This window comes from Simochromis diagramma, unplaced genomic scaffold (genome assembly GCF_900408965.1).
Source record: "Simochromis diagramma unplaced genomic scaffold, fSimDia1.1 OVJJ01000753.1, whole genome shotgun sequence".
In the NCBI taxonomy this organism is placed as follows: Eukaryota; Metazoa; Chordata; class Actinopteri; order Cichliformes; family Cichlidae; genus Simochromis; species Simochromis diagramma.
Window position 1 is genome coordinate 12,605,471 of NW_024387523.1, and position 17,585 is coordinate 12,623,055.

General features: G+C 42.6%; 1 protein-coding gene across 1 annotated transcript in view; it reads left to right on the forward strand.

The window, feature by feature from the left end:
- Window positions 1–216: 216 nt before the first annotated feature.
- Window positions 217–17,585, forward strand: part of gabbr2 (gamma-aminobutyric acid (GABA) B receptor, 2) — a 183,723-nt gene continuing 166,354 nt past the window's right edge. The window contains exon 1 of the mRNA XM_040021390.1: window positions 217–1,329. Within this exon, the coding sequence (XP_039877324.1) occupies window positions 1,015–1,329 (315 nt within the window). The 5' untranslated portion in view covers window positions 217–1,014. The remainder of the gene's footprint in view (window positions 1,330–17,585) is intronic.

A 17,585-nucleotide genomic window follows, 5' to 3' on the forward strand; every position in this document is an offset into this window, starting at 1 on the left:
CGAGCCTCCACATGCATACACCTCATAGGTTTTAACTGGCCTGCTCCATGCATGTCTGACATGTGGCCTGTCTCTTAGATGTAATAGCCCAGTAAATCACCCTCGGCTGTCAGGCCTCCGACGAGTCTGTCCTGCATAAAACCTATGCAGCCTTCCCACCACGCTGCTGTATATCCGTCTCACCCTCCTCCCCTTCCCTTTCTCGTTTCCTCTCCTCCTCCACATTCAGTGCTCCCTCTTGCGCGTACGGTGAGCAGCAGCAGCGGCAGCAGCAAAGGCTTCAGCGCTTCTCTGACGCACCATCGGAGAGGAGATTCACAGTCCCACAGGCTGTCAACGCAGACGCTCTCGACATCTCCTCCCCAGACCTCTGCGGTCAAGCTTTCAGCATCAGCCTTGTTTGTTTTTAGTCTTTCCCCCCCCATCTCCCTCCCTTATCTTGACATTTGTCCGCCTGAGCGCCGTATTTGGTGGGGATGCCCACAGTTGGCATCTCTTGGCTGGGAATTTACTTCGGAGTTGATTTTGTATCTGCAAGAACTGTCAACACGAGTGATTAATTTGTATCCCGAAATTACCAGATTTTTTTTTTATTATTTTTTTAGGGGGGGGGGGGGGGCATCCTTCAGAACATTTTTTGTTCTTTATACAAGTGGTTCAGATTAAAGGTGAAAAGGGGGGGTTGTAGAATGAGAGGGTTGTTTGGACAGGAGATCGTTTGGATGACGGACACCGAGAGGCAGTAGCTCTCCCTCTGCAAAGCGAATCTCTGCGCCCTTGGAATATTCTCACAGAGGCACGGTTACACAGTAGAAATATTTTCTCAGTTTGCAGTCGTAATCCACGGGACGAGTTTGCCCACTGCAGGGGCTGCTGCGGCTTTTGCGTCTGTTCTGTTTTGAATTCATATCTCCTTGACGGACGGGCGCGTGAGGATCCCGGACGAGCCCGAATTTGCAATGCCCGAGCAGTGAGGGCACGGTGGGATTTCATTTGGTCACCCTGCACAGTAGCATGGCTCCAGCCCGGAGGGACTGCAGCGGCTGGGAGATGTTCCTCCCGACGGGATGCCTGCTCCTCTCTGTTTTGCTATTTCACCCTGCTCTAACCAAGGTGTGCAACGACCGCACCAAACACGGACAGGACAACAGCTGGTTCACCAGGGACGGGGAAAACTTGCCCATAATGGTTCTTATGCCCATGAACGAGTCGGCCCTGATGAGCAGCATCAGCCAAGGAATCGAGCCGGCGGTTCAGCTGGCCATCCAACACATAAGGGAGTCCGGGAAGTACTCGTTCTCACTCATCACCAAAATATACGACACCGAGGTAAACATGCAGACTAAATCTGCTCACTAAGCTGCCGCCGGCTGGCTCGGGCGTGCTTGAAACATTTGTATATGGCTTGTATGTGTGTATTTGCCTATGTGGGGGCGCGCGCGCGAACAGTCAGCTTGTGCACGTGTGTATGGCGCGCGCATTGCCCCGCAGAGCTCCACCGAGTGTCCCTCCAAAGGGGTTCTGTTATGCTTGGCATCTGCGAAGCCTCGTTGTTTTTGGCGAAGGTGTTTTTTTCTTCTTCAGTGCGCAAAAGTCAACTGTAGGTGTGCCCCCCCCCCCCCCCCCCCACACACACACACACAAACATGATGTACGTGTCTGCCTCGTCCTCCTCATTTTAGCTGCTGTCGCTGGTAGTTGATAGGGCATTTAAAATGCAAGGTGCCATCACAAGGTTCTGCTTTATCTGGGTACTCTAGAGGCACACTTTTCAATGCTTTAATGGTTACTGCAATCTCTGCTATTCGCCATCATCAACCAGTGATTTAACGTTTTTTATTTTAATTTTTTTTTTTAAATCACAGCATCCGATCTTTGTTTCTGCAGTGGCCACTTTATAAGCGGGCTTTCAGTCATGAATCAGTGTAGCTTTCTAACGATTAAAGGGGCTGGTTCTCCTCGTGCCTGAAGATGGCGGTAATTGGTTGTACGATTTCTCCTGAATCCTGGCACCCTCGAAAAGAGCAGAACATCACAGTGTTCAAGCTCCAAATTAAGATCCATTTATTTGATAACGCTAACAACTCCAGCTGAAGTCCTCTTGAAGTTGCCAAAAGTGTAGACAATAGCTTGTTCTCCATAATCTATTTACACTTCAGTTATTTGACTCAACAGTATAGTGGTCCTTTAGGCTTAAGTAACGTCTATGCTTTTGAGCGCACACTGTGCAGCTGAGGGGTTTAATTTACCATCAACCTGCTTCCTTGATAGTTTGTCAAATTTCTATCAATTTCAGCAAGACAAGTAGAGGTTGAATCAATTGCAACTCTATTTATCAGTTTTATAGATCGAGTCAGATCTGTTTTATTGTGCCACCTGTCCCGCTGCCTTAGAAATCAGCAGGTTTTCCTTACCGTGTGGGCACAGGTGTGTCCATGTGAAAGAGCACGCGCATCTCTGTTGACAGGGGTAAGCCCTCAGAGGCGGCATGTGCTCAGACCTTGGGATTAATGTGCTGTTATGAGAGTTATGATTTTTCTCCTTCTATTCCCCTGGAGAGAAAGATGAGCTGGAAGCAAGAGGTCAGTGGGCCAGCCTGACACATGCTTGCTGGAAATGTCTGGTAGTGATGCCAGCTTTCTAATACTGGGAAGGCATGAGAACATTTTTATTTGATCACTTTGTGGCCAAAGGCTAAACTCCATTGCTCTATAAAAACCCAATGGCATTTCAGGGTGGTTTTCCCAGATGGGGCAAATGAAACTCCCAAGTTCTGGTCATGTTTTTGAAAACGACTAAGTAAGACTATTAGATGCCTGCAGTGAAACTTCTGTATTATTCTTTTAACAGCAGATCTCATAAATGCGTTGTTAAGCTGCTAACAGACTGCAGGCATCCTTGGTTGTAAAAACTAGGAAAAAATAAAATTAAAAAAGAGAGAAAAAGAATGCCCTCCAAATAGCTTATAGTATATTTACATGTGGAATCATGTGGCTCAGGACGCCGTGGTTAAAGTAAACAAGAGGCCAAGTGCAAATTGAAGCATATCACCGCTACTGAATATTCTTATTGTATGTTTGCAGAAAATAAAGAAACTGAGACTTTGGGGAAAATATGATTCCACTAACATCTGAAGATATAAGATGCTATTATTGTTTGTGAACACTTGTTTGTGTCTGAACAATAATAAGCATGTACAGCTAGAGAAGACCTTTGCCTGGGAGGGGGATATCACTGTAGTGCTGATTATATTGCTTTCACCCGCTGACTCACTTATAGGACCAATAATGTGACATCCGTGATGGTTGTGCTATTACCTATATATGCGTTTTCATTGTACATTTCTTGCAATATCATTTTTAACTTACACACAAACGAATGACCTAAACACACACTCACAAACAAAGGGATGGACCCAACTTTCCACCAAGCACATGCTTGTCAGAAAATAATACATGCATGAGTGCGTTTGTTGCAGCTAGCAGCAGGCCAAGTGTATGCCTGCGTTGTGCTTGTACACATGTGTCTGTGTTTGTGTGGGCACTGGGATTTAGCCCTGCAGATGTAAGTAATCAGTCCCCGAGCACAGGCTCTTTATCCCTTTATCCCCTGTCAGTGGAGCCATGGGTTAACTGAGCAGGCCTGGTCCATCCTTGTGCAGTGTGGAGCTGGGTGGTGGTGGTGTAGATGACAGTGAGGCACTCAGGAGCTGTCCTGCAGTAAAAGGCCGCAGAGTTGAGGCTGGTGAGCTAGTGTTTGGTGGATTGAAGAGGCAGCTAATGGAAGTAGAGCAGATATTCTGCCTTGGTGGTTTCAAATTAGTCTGATCAGACTGACAGCCAACTCTTGAGATGTTTCAGCAGCACAGACAATTTAGCAGGCTGAGACAATTTCACATGAAAATACAGCCTTACTTAAAAAAAACAGAGCATTTGAGGTAGAAAAGAAGCAGGATGGATTATATCAACTAGAAGGCTTAGCGGTGGAGCAGGAGTTGGTCCTTTACTGCAGCTAGATGTGTGAGTGTGGATTTTTAGTGTAACCATGGACTGATACTGTAACTCTGCAGGCTTAGAGGATCAAAGCTTTGGAGAGGACAGGAGGCACTGGAAGAGGATGGAAGGGAGACTTTGGGCAATGAAAGGGTTCTAGGCTAAGCTACGCTAGTTCACCGGCTTATAGGATGAGTGACAGGCCCTTGAGAGGGGCCACTCAGAAAAATATCCCATTTTAGCAGAACGGTGGTGGAAAGTTTTTGAATTGCAGTGACAACTTTTATTCAGCTTGAATCGTATGAGACAAAAAGCTATAAAATCAACAAGGCAAAGGTTAATACCGTGAAAATTCTAAGTGAAGCGTTGTGAATTTGAAATAATTCATTCATACACACTTAGAACTCTAGGGTAATCGCTGGACTTTGCGTTATGATACCTATATTCTTACAGAGAAGAGTGAACTCATCAGCACAAACACAACGACAACGAGTTTGTTGCACTTTGAGATGCGCATCTTGACCGTGTCCAGTGCACCACATACAGTATACAGCTATTTATAGTATGACTTTCTGTTCATGTAATACTACTGGCCTCCTGTAACTGCTAGAAGTGACCTATGTTTAGAGACGCCGCACACAGCTGCAGTATAAGCCGCTTCCCCTTTTCTTCTCAGAGGGCTAGATGCGACATGTCACATTTAAGCTCGTGATGGCGAGCCCGAAACCACAGTACAGTAGTCTTGTCCACGGGATGCTGAGCACCCCCACCCCCCGCTTAGTGTGTGTAAGGCATTCTGTCATTTTGTCACAAGAAGTTACGTTTTCAGTGAAAAGCCATTTTCATAATGGAGGTTACTGTTCTGCTAAGCATAGGTCTTGAGTCAAAGTGAGCTGGTTCAATGCTGATACTCTTGGTGGGGTTGAGGAAAATTTGTTTTAGCAACAGCTCTTTGTTTGTTTTGTTGGCCATTTATTTTTGTAGTTATTTGGGGGGAGAGCCTCTTAGAGTACCATCCAATGAACTTACTGTTTCACACGCTTAACTCACCTTTAAGATTCTTTGTATAATAACCTTACACATACAAATGAAGCTCCACCTTTAAAAGTCTTGTATTTTCAAAAGGGGTCTGATGTATGCCATGTGTTATTTAAATGTGTGACACCCGCAGCATTTAGTGCCAAAGTGGTGACCTGGGAGGGTCAGCAAAGATTGCCTGTCACCATTCCTGGGAGAGGGTGAATGTTCAGCATGAGCAGGGAAAAGCAGCATGTGGCAGTTCTGGCACTCTCTAGGCATATAGAAAGTGCTGAGTGTGGTTGTATTCACTGACCCGACACAGATAGTGGGGATCAATGCGCAGCGGCCCTTCTCATAGAACGAACAGGATCTCAGGGGAGAATCAGAGAGTGAGGCGAGAGGGAAAGAGATGCGTAGGGCTGTTAGATGGAGATCCCGAAATAGGATTATATCATCTTCTGTGCAGGAAGAGGAAATGGCCAGCCTCTTAATTCATATTGGATCCTAATGTAATGCTGTTTGCATTGTTTCTGTCAGGCAAGTACTTTAATGGCTATTTGGGAAAAAAAAGAAAAAAGAAAAAAAAGAGAGAAAGCAATTACTGCATGTAATGAGGTATGCATAATAGATCTGTAACAGGCTCCAAAGATCTTGTGTTACGTATATCCCCTCAGAAATTGATCACAGTGTTTTCTTTATTTGAATGTTTTCACACTGTGATTTAACAAAATGAAAGAAGCATGGGTCACAGTTTAATAAATATGCCAAATCTGAGCATTAATTGCTGACCTTTGTCTGAGTCAGCCTGCCAGTGGCCTGGAGGGCTTGAGCGAGACAAATAGCAAATGTGAACTTTCTTGATGAAAGGCTCTTTACGCGCCCCGAAGCTGGCTTTACAACAGATATTGTGACACACAAGTACACGCAGAATATTTCGCATAAATGAAACACACAAACAGGCATGCAGCACATTCACGCCTACATATGGTCACGGCTGTTGTCGATTGGCACCCCTGCAGCACTGCCTGAGGTCAGGATATTGTAGTCACTTGAGCAGTTAGACATGAAGTGTTGTTCATCTCCGGAAAAAGGAAAATGGACCCGCGGGTTCATCAGACCGAGTTATGCAACGTCAATTTGGGCTTTTCCTTGACAGATTTAAGTCTCCTCCCTGTTGTATTTTTTTGCTATCAAATGGTTGGAAATAATAAGAAAATAAAACGATTTCTGTCAAAGAAAGATAGCACGCTCATTGTCTGTTATCCCTAGAATCATGCTTACTACCATGTTATTACCCCCTAAGGACCTACTGTGAGCCAGGAAAAGCCTTGCTAGTACCTTAGGGAATAGTTAAAACCCAACCTCATTAAAAAAAAATCATTTAAAAAATCTTTTGTACCATGCATCTTAAATACACTGAATGATTAATGTAAATATTTGTCAAAGGATGCAAAGTTTGCATGAAAGACAATAAAGAATGCCTTTTTTTTGAGCATCCACACTCCAGAACTTTCAGAACTACTTGTTCCCTGTGCCCATCTCTTATACACCAACGCTTTTTAATCACAATGGACCTGACCTTTTGACCACACTTTTCTGCTTCTCCCAGATGTTATTCCAAAGCTTACAAAGAGAAAAAAAGCCCTGTTTGACTTCTTCTTTTATCTGGTACATTGCTTCACACAGACCTCCTTTCTAATGTCTTAATTGCACAATGCTGTATTTGACATTGCTGGTGTTTTGACCACTAAAATTCAATGAGCGAGTTCAAGTGTGGCAAAAACAAATTAGAGCCCGCAGCTTGCATTTGCCTAGTGCAGATTAAAGCATGTTTGACGGATTCTTATTGTTTGCGCTTGTGTGTTGCTAATTTGATGGCGTAAGAGAGCTTGCACGGTCTTGTATATATTGCCTGCGCTTTCATGCTGCTTTTATGCCCGATGCGCTGACCCAATCAGGCTAATCACGTGAGAGGCAGCGGCGTAATTCCATTGTAAAAGCACTCTAAGCAAGTCCTGTTGGTTGCTTGCAAAGCAATCAGAATGTGTGTTTGCACTTGAGTGCTGCTGGAGGTTGGGGAAAGGATGGGAAATAGTCTGTGCACTGGATGTGTGGGTAGAGGTACTTATGTGAATATCTCTGTGGTTGGTGAACGTGATTGACCGAATGGTGATGGACTGAATCACTCCGCGCTGATATTGTTAAAATCAGGCAATTACACTGGAGCCTTCCACTGAAATAGAACACAGCAAAACTGCTGCTGCTAAAGGCATCAGGCATCACATTGTTAAAAGTATATTCTTGTTAATTTAGATCTTTATTAGCACACTGAAATAGAACATATAGAGCCAAGTAGCCTATTTTTAGTCCAAGATTGTTGATGTTGTAGTCAGTGGACTGTGCTGTAGTGTGTGCAATCATTTTGGTGTTCCATAAATGGGCATATGCGAGTATATATCAGTGCAAGCACGTGGGCAACCGTCTTTACCAAAAACACTAAACCCCAATAATGATCTGTCGCTATATCTAAATATACTCTAGCATTGTGTGTCACCTTAAACAATGAATCCAGCATCTAAATCTGCATACGTCGCTCTGACTTCACTGCATCTTAATTACAGCCAGTCGGAGCGGTGGTGTAGTAAAAGCGTTAATGAATTCAGCTCGTGATAATCAATTAGTTTTCAAATTAATTTGTCATTGTCAAATTTTAATCTTCCTTTCTTTATGCCTTCCTATTGTGCTTTCGCAGCAGATGCTATGATGAGACATCTGTTGGCATGCCCCCCTTACTCATCTTTTTCTTTCTTTCTTCAATGACTCTACTGTCATTGAGATGCACAATGACTCCAAAAGGTGGCAAACCAGGCATCTGGTTGCCATTAACATTAAACAAACAATTTCAGTACAAACCGTACAGCTGAATGACGGACACCCAGGAGGTAGAAAATGGGTGGGAGGATCAATGGGGAGGTGGGAGAGGCAGAAAATAGTGACTTGAGGAGGACGAGTTAAGGGAGATATAGCGTGAGGCGGCTAAACGGGAGAAAAAATACAAGTTTAAAGAGCTGGGAAATGGATGAAAATCTCTCATCTTTATTCAGTGCTGCTGAAAACACTGACAAGATGGCTGCTGCCATGTTGAGCACAACACTACGTCAGTCTGTCTGGCTGCCTCTGCTGGTGCATCTATAAAGTTGCCACTGATCACCAGCCAAGCCATTTGTGCAGGCAATTAGCACAGCAAATGTTTATCTGCTACTGTACTGCAAACTGTTTAAAAAGTCACTCTTAGCTCCCAAATGTGGCGTGCGCACGATGGTTTCTGCACTTTTTAGGTTTCCAAATAATACTTAAGATGTTCTAATCTATTTATTGATCCCGTTTTCTGCAAACAAGACCTCCAAAGAGGACCAGGAAAATATGTGTTTGCGTGCTTATGGTTACCAACCCCAAGAGAGGTTTCTTGCTGCGGCATGTCTGGAGAATTTCCATCACTAAACGGCCTCGTATGTATGCAAGGGTGACACACATAAAATTCCTTCTCTTGTAATTATTTTGTCTTTAACCCCCCCAAAAAGCAGACCGTGACCAAGGTCCTACTACTGCAGATGACCTTTTTAAATAATGACTTGTGTTCTGCCCAATATCGCCCTTGTCAGCTGTTATTATGCCTCAATCCTGCAAATTTTCCATCCCCTCACTCCATCACTGTCCACTTCTCTCACTCCTCATCAATCCTCCACCCCCTCACGTACGCACACATACTCACAGACATCGCATTCACCTCCCTGTCTTTCTCCCGTGAGTGGACAGAAATGAAAGGATTACCGTGGAATGGGTGTGCTGTTGTCATTAGAGATTGGACAAATACTCTGTGCATGTCCCTGTCTGTCGCTCTCTCAAGGGGACCCAGCAAAGAGCAATAAGCAGAGAGAGTCTGTCCTTTCTGCTCCTGTAATTACATTAAAGCTCGTGTAATTCTTGGCCAAAAAGCCAACAAAATATTGCCTGCGTCTTGGGAGGAGATGCACGCATGTGGGTACACAGTCGTGTGACCTGGCCTAAAGTATGCCCGCCATGAGAAAGTGACTTCATACAGGTGGACGTTTTCAGCCACTTCACGCCAAAGAATAATAGCCTTTTTTGCTTAATCGCCATCTACACTTGCAGATAGTCTTGCAGGCTTTCTCTATCATGGCTGCACACACATACACACACACAGACACTAGACTTGATCAGCTACTGCTGTTGCACTAACAAAGATAATATAAAAACATGTTATTGCAAGAAAATGTGTATTACCTGCTGATAACCCAGCACACTTGACCAGTTAAGAGGGCAGGACTATGTACTATGAAGCAAGTTCGACTTGGCTTTGCGTTAGCTAGCTCAACAAAACATAAAACCTAATAACAGATAATGGATATCGAGTTTTCTGCTTCAGGCTCTCACATAAAAGGGGGCATTTGAATCATGTTCCATACAAATTAAGCTGATAGTCCATTAAAAAGGAACAGGTCATGGACAGTTATAAAGGATCTGAACCCCCCCCCACAAAAAACAAAAACAGTAATTCGTGTGCTGCAGATAAAGCAAGAGAGCAACGCAGTGGAAGATTATCAGTCTCGTTAAATAAGTTAATATATTGATTTTACCAGTGCACTCTCGGTGCTGGTGTTTATTTCTAACGTGATAGCTGCACATTAGAGCTCTGAAACATTAAACTGGATCCATTTAAACATTATCTCTCAAGAAGTGCATTTAGGTCTGATACTGTCATGAAGTCAATATTAAAAACATTTTGGTTTTTTTTTTGCCAAATCAAAGTAAAATTGATCTTATTGATTTACCACACCCTTGTTACTAATGCATGGCTCAACAGGTTGGCATACTGGATATAAGCTATTCTCTCAGCTGAGAATCTCTGTTACTGTTGGAGTCTATTATCAAAAGATAAGAGAAAATGTGGCACTTTTAGACCCTTGAAAACCAAAAGTTTCAACATAACCTGTTAACATAATGTTAACATAAGAGCACAACTTGCCAAAGAGAAAGAAGAGCTGCCCATGTGACATTGAATTGTCTGACTTTATGCTCAGCACACCTTGTTAAACCATCAATCTCTCTTCGTAGCACGGCCCAAAGGTCCAGTGCAGTTTGGTCAAAACGCTTTGCTCAAATGGCGTTTTAATACCATCTGTTTCCACACAATATGATTATTTATCCACGTGATACCATCATGAAACATATTAGTGAGTAATTGTTGTTCTCCAATGGTTCACATAGCTTTTCTCGCAATGTTCCAGTAGAACACAGCAGTGGAGCCTATAATGGAAGCCTACTACTGTTGAAAAGCAATTAAAGAATGCCATTAAACTATTAAACAATAATGTGAATACTGAACTCTATGATGTATACATTGCAATGATGACTCTGGAGAACAAATTATGGTAATATACAGGAGACTATGAGAATTTTTGCATCAAATTTTTAAAGTGGTTGTGAGCAATAGTTTTCTAGCCTTTCTGGAGGTCTTTCAAGAACTTTGAATGCCCTTCAAGAAGCCTGGACTATTCCTGAAGACTACTTGAAGAAATAACAAAGTGTTTTGTCGTATATACTGTAATTCCATTTATGATTGTACATTTTAAGTTTTTTTCCTCTATTTTCCTAGCAAAATATAAATAAACGAGGGCTGCCTTAAGTCCTTTGCACAGTATTGTATATTAGCTTTTTGAACAATATATCATGCTTCCATTTCTTTTGTGTGCAGTTTATATTTTGTGGCCATCAAACATTGTGGTTTGGCATGTTTTTCTTGTAATTCATGTAATTACATTTTGACTTATTACATGTGCTGAAAATGAGCACTGAAAATGTAACCGTCAGGATTTGTTTCAGGTAGCGGACTCCAGCGTGCATCCACGTGCCACACTGCACATCTCTGCTCGGCAGTCTCTGATACACATCAGACCTTTGTCCATTTGCCGTCCGCGCATGGTGGATACTATTTCCCCATCCGTGATTACTGGGCCCTGTTAGCGAAAAGCAGTTGGTGAGCCCATTGTGAGCCAAGAGCGATAACAACAGACAGTAGAATCACAGATGTAACCTGCACACGCACGCACACACACACACACACACACACACACACACACACACACACACACACACACACACACACACACACACACACACACACTCCCAGCCACTCTGCCTAAGTGCCCATGCACAGTAGCAATGGTATACACATCTGTCATGCCCATCCAAAGCAGGCAATCATGTCGTATGCGATCACAAAAGGCTGTGCAATGATGATAAGAGATTATTTCCAACCAGGCTCTATCTGCTGTGACTCAGTCCTAATCTTTGTGCATGTATATGTTTCTGCGTGTGCGTGTGTGTGCACATGTGTGTGTCATCATGGATGGATAGTTTGATAAATGAATAGCAAAACAGATTACATTGTTCCTTCTTATGTTGTATCAGTGGAATTGTGTTTTGTCAGAGCGTTTTGCTTTAAGCATTTCCATTTGGCAAACAAACCCCAATGCACAGCCTCTCTCACACACACACAGACACAGACACAGACACACACACAGCATACCGTTACTCACACCATTGCACACTGCCGCTACACTGCAAAAGTTGCTCTTGGCTGCTCTACATGTTGCAATGAAAAAAAAAAGTTAATACATTGCTAAACAAACCATGTTACAGGCAATAGAGCAGGGACTGAGGCTGTAAAGAGCAGTTAGTGTTACAGAGCTTGTTGCTGATAGATGGGATCGGGGCCCTGGTTGGACTGACCTGCAGTTGCCCGTCTGACTAATGAACTGCTACTGTAAGCCAGGAGCCTTTTATTACCGTTTTTATAGAGAGAAGAGGAGCGGCAGTGTATGTTTTTACCAGTCGGCTCATTCCTTTGCACAAATGAACATACACGTGCAACAAACCTAAGCCCAGAACTGTTGATCGCTCAGGCTTTATACAGAGCCTAAAATAAACCACAGACGCGATCTGTTGGGAAATGTTGTCTCAAACTGAACCTTGCAGGAACATCTTCGAGTCAAGTGTTTGTTCAGGTTTTGTGTACTCACATCGATCACGACAGAATGTGTGCGATTAGGTGTTAAGCAGCAACCTAATGCTTCATAACGTAAAAGGATAGTGAAAGTGATTTTTAGTGATGAAGCTGAGAGCCACAGATGTCGGCTTTTTAGCATTCAATCCCAAATGCTTAGATGTACTTTGGACCAAATCTACATGGTGATTAAACCGAATAGATGCAGGCAAATATTTGACCAATGATCAAGGGATAGAAACACTAGTATCCTTGCCATCTTAGAGTTTCCTGTGATGCTCACGTCGATCAGCAGTCTGTCTGGACCGATGGATTGTCGACTTGAGCAAATGTCTTCGGATATGCAGGATGCAAACGAGCGCCTTTTTGACGTCTTGCAAATAAATTGCAATCTCAAGAATCAAAAGGACCCCACAGTATGCTCTGGAGGGTTCAGTCTGTACTTCAAGAAGTGCACTTGAAGAAGATGAGTGCAATCATGAAATGCACTTTCTGACCTAGATTATGTGTACCTCCTCCTTCACCTGATAGTTGAAAGAAAAATCATCCTCTGAACACTGAACATATTCTGAATCCTTACACTAAAGTATAAGCGTAAGCATTTGAAAGCCCTTTAGATATTAATATATGTATATGTATAATATTAATTCATACCCACACATTAAAAAAAAGCTGGATGAACAACAACTAATGCATCGACAGTTTCAGCAGATTTTTTCACATCATTTCTAAAGACCTTAAATAACACATTGATAAGCAGGATTTAAACATACTTTTAGAAAGTTTAAACATCTAAATATATTTCTATGTTTTTAAAAGTAAAATCAGGAAATGGTAATTGACATGTTTAATATAGACTGAGCGGATATACATAGTATAATCTAATAAGCCTCATCTCAGACGGTCTTATCTGGTGATAACACTCTTTTCCTGATTAGATGCTCTCACTTCCATGCTGATTTCATGCCTTCATCCAAATGCAGACCAGTCTTTGCCAGAAAGCAGCTCTTCTGTTCGTGTGTATTGATTTCATGGCTAAAAACAGGGTGATGGCAGAACGCCTGTTCCATTCTTCCTATTGGGAAACATCCAAGAACAACTGCTGCCACCCTTTTTGCTACGACTTAAAAACGGGCAGCTTGTTGGCAGTATGAATTCACCTACACCTTTTCTTTCATTCATTATATACCATCAGCTAAATCGCATTTTAAGTAGTCCTTTAAATGTGTCCTATTTTCATTTGATATCTGACAGGACATTTTTCAATAGTATTTCATAGCCGCAGTGAAACGCCTTAGAAACGAACTCCTGGGGTTTTCACCAATGCTGCAATAGAACTGGCCTTGTCAGCCATCTTTTATTAAACCCTTCAATTATGTTTGAAATTGTAAAGAAAATGATCATCTTGGGTGAACATCACTAACGATAATCACTCAGCCATATACGGTAAAGCAATTAAATCCCCAAGGTATACAATAAATCGAAGTGCTGAAGTGACATAAAAGTAAAAGTTCATTCTGGGAGGAAACTGGCGTTTTACAGTGCAAGAATCTCCCTGTCATGTATCATTCCTGCGCTTCCTGCTGTGATGGTTATTTGGCTTTCAGAACCATTTATTGCCTTAGATTGATGTGGCCAATGAACAGGGATAGCTGGTTAGGCTGATGACACCCCAAGCTGTGAGAAGGAAGGATGTCTATCACGTTAATTCAATAGAAAGCAGTTGGATAGTGAGTGAGATTTCATTATTCCAAGTAAAGGATATAATTCAAGGCAAAGCGCAACAAGCTGCCTGTTCGGTCAACTGTGACATTCTTGGAGTTGCAGTAGTTTTTACAGTGTAAAATTTGCAAACCAAACAATCCAAATGCTAATTTTAAAGGTCCTCTCCATGCCAGCGGCTCTAGTTCCATTTTGCAGACTCTTTAAAAGGAAAAACCAACTCATGTCCACACTGAGCTACAGTTCATGTTGCACTAATTACTACCCTTATTAGTATTCTAGTGGAACATCAGCAATTAAAATAACCATTAAAACCAGAAGGATCTCCTGCAGCGAGGCTTAGAAGAGGAAAACAGGAACATGTAACATGTATGTTTTATTAGTTGTTTCCAATGTTCAGCACACAAATGGGTAAAAGGTGTAATATGTCTTTCGAATGTATGTAAATTATGTTGAAACTGGGGCATCGTGTAGGGGAAGCGCTCTGCACATGCCATGCGTTTGTTCGTGAGGTTGGTCAACCTGCTAACTGCATATACCGCAGAGGTAGAGGTGAACGTGATCACAGCTGATGCACGTCGTCTGCTCTACGTAATGCTGGAGCTTTGATCACACAACCTCACACTTAGTCCGCAAACAAAGGCGCACGGACCCGAAAGGATGAGTGTGTGCTCGAGTTTTTGTGCGCTCGTTGACAATCTCTGAACTTTACAAAAAGCAAGGCACACTATCCAGAGGTTGTGCGCATGAATATTTAAAGGTGGCATGCTAAACAACTCTCCGGTGCTGACCTGTTGCTGCGTGTATTCTTATTCAATAAGTAAACGTGCCTCATATTTACAACATCACTGCTTTTATGATGCATGAATCAGAATTATACATGGTCCCCGGTGGTTGTTGGCAGCCTCCCTCTACATAAATATTATCTGTGTGCCCTGACTCTGTGCTGCTCTGTTGACTTGCTCTTACACACAAGGGAGCTTCTATTGATTTCTAGAAGGCCTTCATGCTGACTTCTTAAGCTAACAGGAATCGCATTTTCAAAAATGGGCCTTCCACTGCTTTTTTTGTTCAAAACGCCTCCTTCTGTGCGTGTTTCCTCAAGTACGCCGCTATTTAACTTTACTTAACTTTAGCCAGTGGATTTTCCTGTTATTCGCTCTAGTTTTGTGGAAGAGGCTTTTATGTGTCACATTTTAAATTTCTTGTCGCAAAGTGAACAAAAAGTGGACTTAGAGTGTAAATAAAAGGAGGCACACTGTAATGACAGTATTGCTATTGTTTAATAGTTGTACTTTAATGTTAAAAAACAAGTGTTAAAAGGGTCAGACCTAGGTTTTTATAATGTTATTATATTAAAATATGCCTGCATACTCTTTTCAAGCTGTCAATGACGTCGCATCGAAGAGGGAATCAGCGTTAGCCCGGCTGTTCCTCGAGGCAGTGTGTGACAACGGCGGCAAAAGGACTGCGGGTTCGCGACCATTTCTTTCTTTCTTTTTTTGATGGAGGGCAATGGTAAATGCCAACGATGTCTGAAAAAGAAAGGTCTTCTAATCTCTGATGGTACATGGAATAAGCTGTGACAGATGGAAAAAAGCATTGCCAGCCACAATTTATGGAGGCGAAGCTGAGAGGAACAGAGTTAATACTAGGAGAAAAGAAGGTGGCAACATGGAGAGAGGCAAAGGAAGGCATGACTGGAAGCAGAACTACTAATTTGAAGTGTAGCACTGTGCCAATAAGCTAGTGGTACTATGATTATCAGGTGTGCAGTAAATTTGGCAATCGAGCTTCCGGTAAAGATTCAAAATGAGGTGTATTTGATGCTTAATTTTCTGGTGATTAAATGCAAAAGTAAAAATACATGCAAAAACAAAACAAGGAAAGGAAAGGAAGAAAAACAAGGCTAAAAACATCAAAGAAAACCCCAAAATAATGAGAAAAATTGCAAATCTGGAGAAGATTTTACCACCCGTAGCTCCCAAATCACTGTGGATTTACAGCTCTTCAGTCTGAACATATTAGAAGAGAAAGTTTTGGGTGAAGTCATGTTGCATGTCACAGCTTTCTCCCACCACAACAAAGGCAGACCAAGAATAATGTTAGCGCCTATTTAATCAATTTATTCATGAGGGTAATTGAAATATTAACACAGCAGGCTCGACACCTGAGACCGAATGTCTTCAATGCTCAGATCCTGCTCGACTCACTGAGGAAATTATGTTTTATTTACACACGTGACACCATCCCTTGGACTGTTTGAAATTTGATTTATATAAAATATCAGTTATTAAAGCGATCTAAATAATTTAAAGACTGAGTAATGGTGAAAACACAAGCTCAAGTGAAGAAGAAGAAGAAGAAGAGGAGGATATGGTGGGGTAATAAGCACAAAAAGCACAGGTGAGGAGAGGAAAGGAGAGAAGATGTGATGTGAAGACGGTTTAGAGAAAAGAGGATTTTGGGGAGAGGAGGATGGTAGCTTAGTCAGAAATGAGCGACAGCTGGATGTGACTGGTATGAACACAACCTGGCATGTTTACCCCTTTCTAACGCCACGAGAGCAGCGCCGGAACAAGGCAGTGAAAATCACACAGAGGCACAACACTTTTGCATCTGAGAACAGTTTGATGCGAACACACCTAGCCTTCTCTTTTCAGGCACATGGCTTTAGGTTCTCCAACATTTCAGCATCCGTGTGTCATTTTGGGAGTTAATTGCACTGATATGCGTCTGTGTGTGTGGTGCGCACGGTTGTCTGTGCCTCTAAGGTAGTCATTTGGGGTTGCTGGCTGGGGGAGCGAAAAGAAACAAGACAAGTGTGTGGAGCTTGTTGAGGGGTGTTCTCAGACAGGCGTGGGGAGGGGGGCAGGCCTGCAGAGGATTGGGGTGGAGGGTGGGGGAGCTCGGAGGCCATGTGCTGCTACTGTCACATGTCGCGCTTGGCACTGTAACGGGCGAGCGGTAGGCGGGCGAGGAAAACACCACCTACAGGGACTGTGGGCGTGGGGGCTGGATGAGCAGGATGGCTGCAGAGCTGGCGTTTATTCCTCAGGCTTTATCAGAGGGAAAAAATGAAACGCGGGGAGATGGATCTGCCACTAACAATTATAGTAGTAGCACTCTCTGCCTGTGCGTGCCAGAGAGAGAGAGAGAGATGTATTCCTTACATGTTATGCGTGGTATTGAAGCTATGCATCACCTCGCATATTGACATACACATTTTTTCTTTGTTTGTATTTTTTCCTCCAAAAAACTGGCTTAAAAAATGCATTTAATTAATTTAATTTTAGTTATGATGCAAATGCACTTGCACTGTTTTCTGGTTTTATACATGGATGAGGTTGCGTTACCAAGTACATTTTGATGTTCAGATTGACAGTCCTTCATTGAACACTCTTTATTTAAGCCTGCCTTTAAGCGTCGGTTCAGTTTTTTCACAAAAGGAAAAACTTCTCTAGTTTGGGATTTTTATATACGTGAACAGTAGTTTCTATATTATTTTTCTTATTTGGCATTGTGTGAAAAAACAAAACAAAACCAAAACAAGAACTGTTCCCTTCTTTGAAATGTACTATTAATAGCAGGACCGACAGGTGCGGGGCTTTTTAAATGATGCCCGGTCTCATTTAGATCAAGAGGCATCTCAAGTAAGATCAAAGGAACACAGACACATGTAGGCTCAGTGTGTCACAGAAAAGGGGGAATATATTCTGTATGGAAATGAGTTACTTCTGCATTTCAGATTCACTTGAGAAATA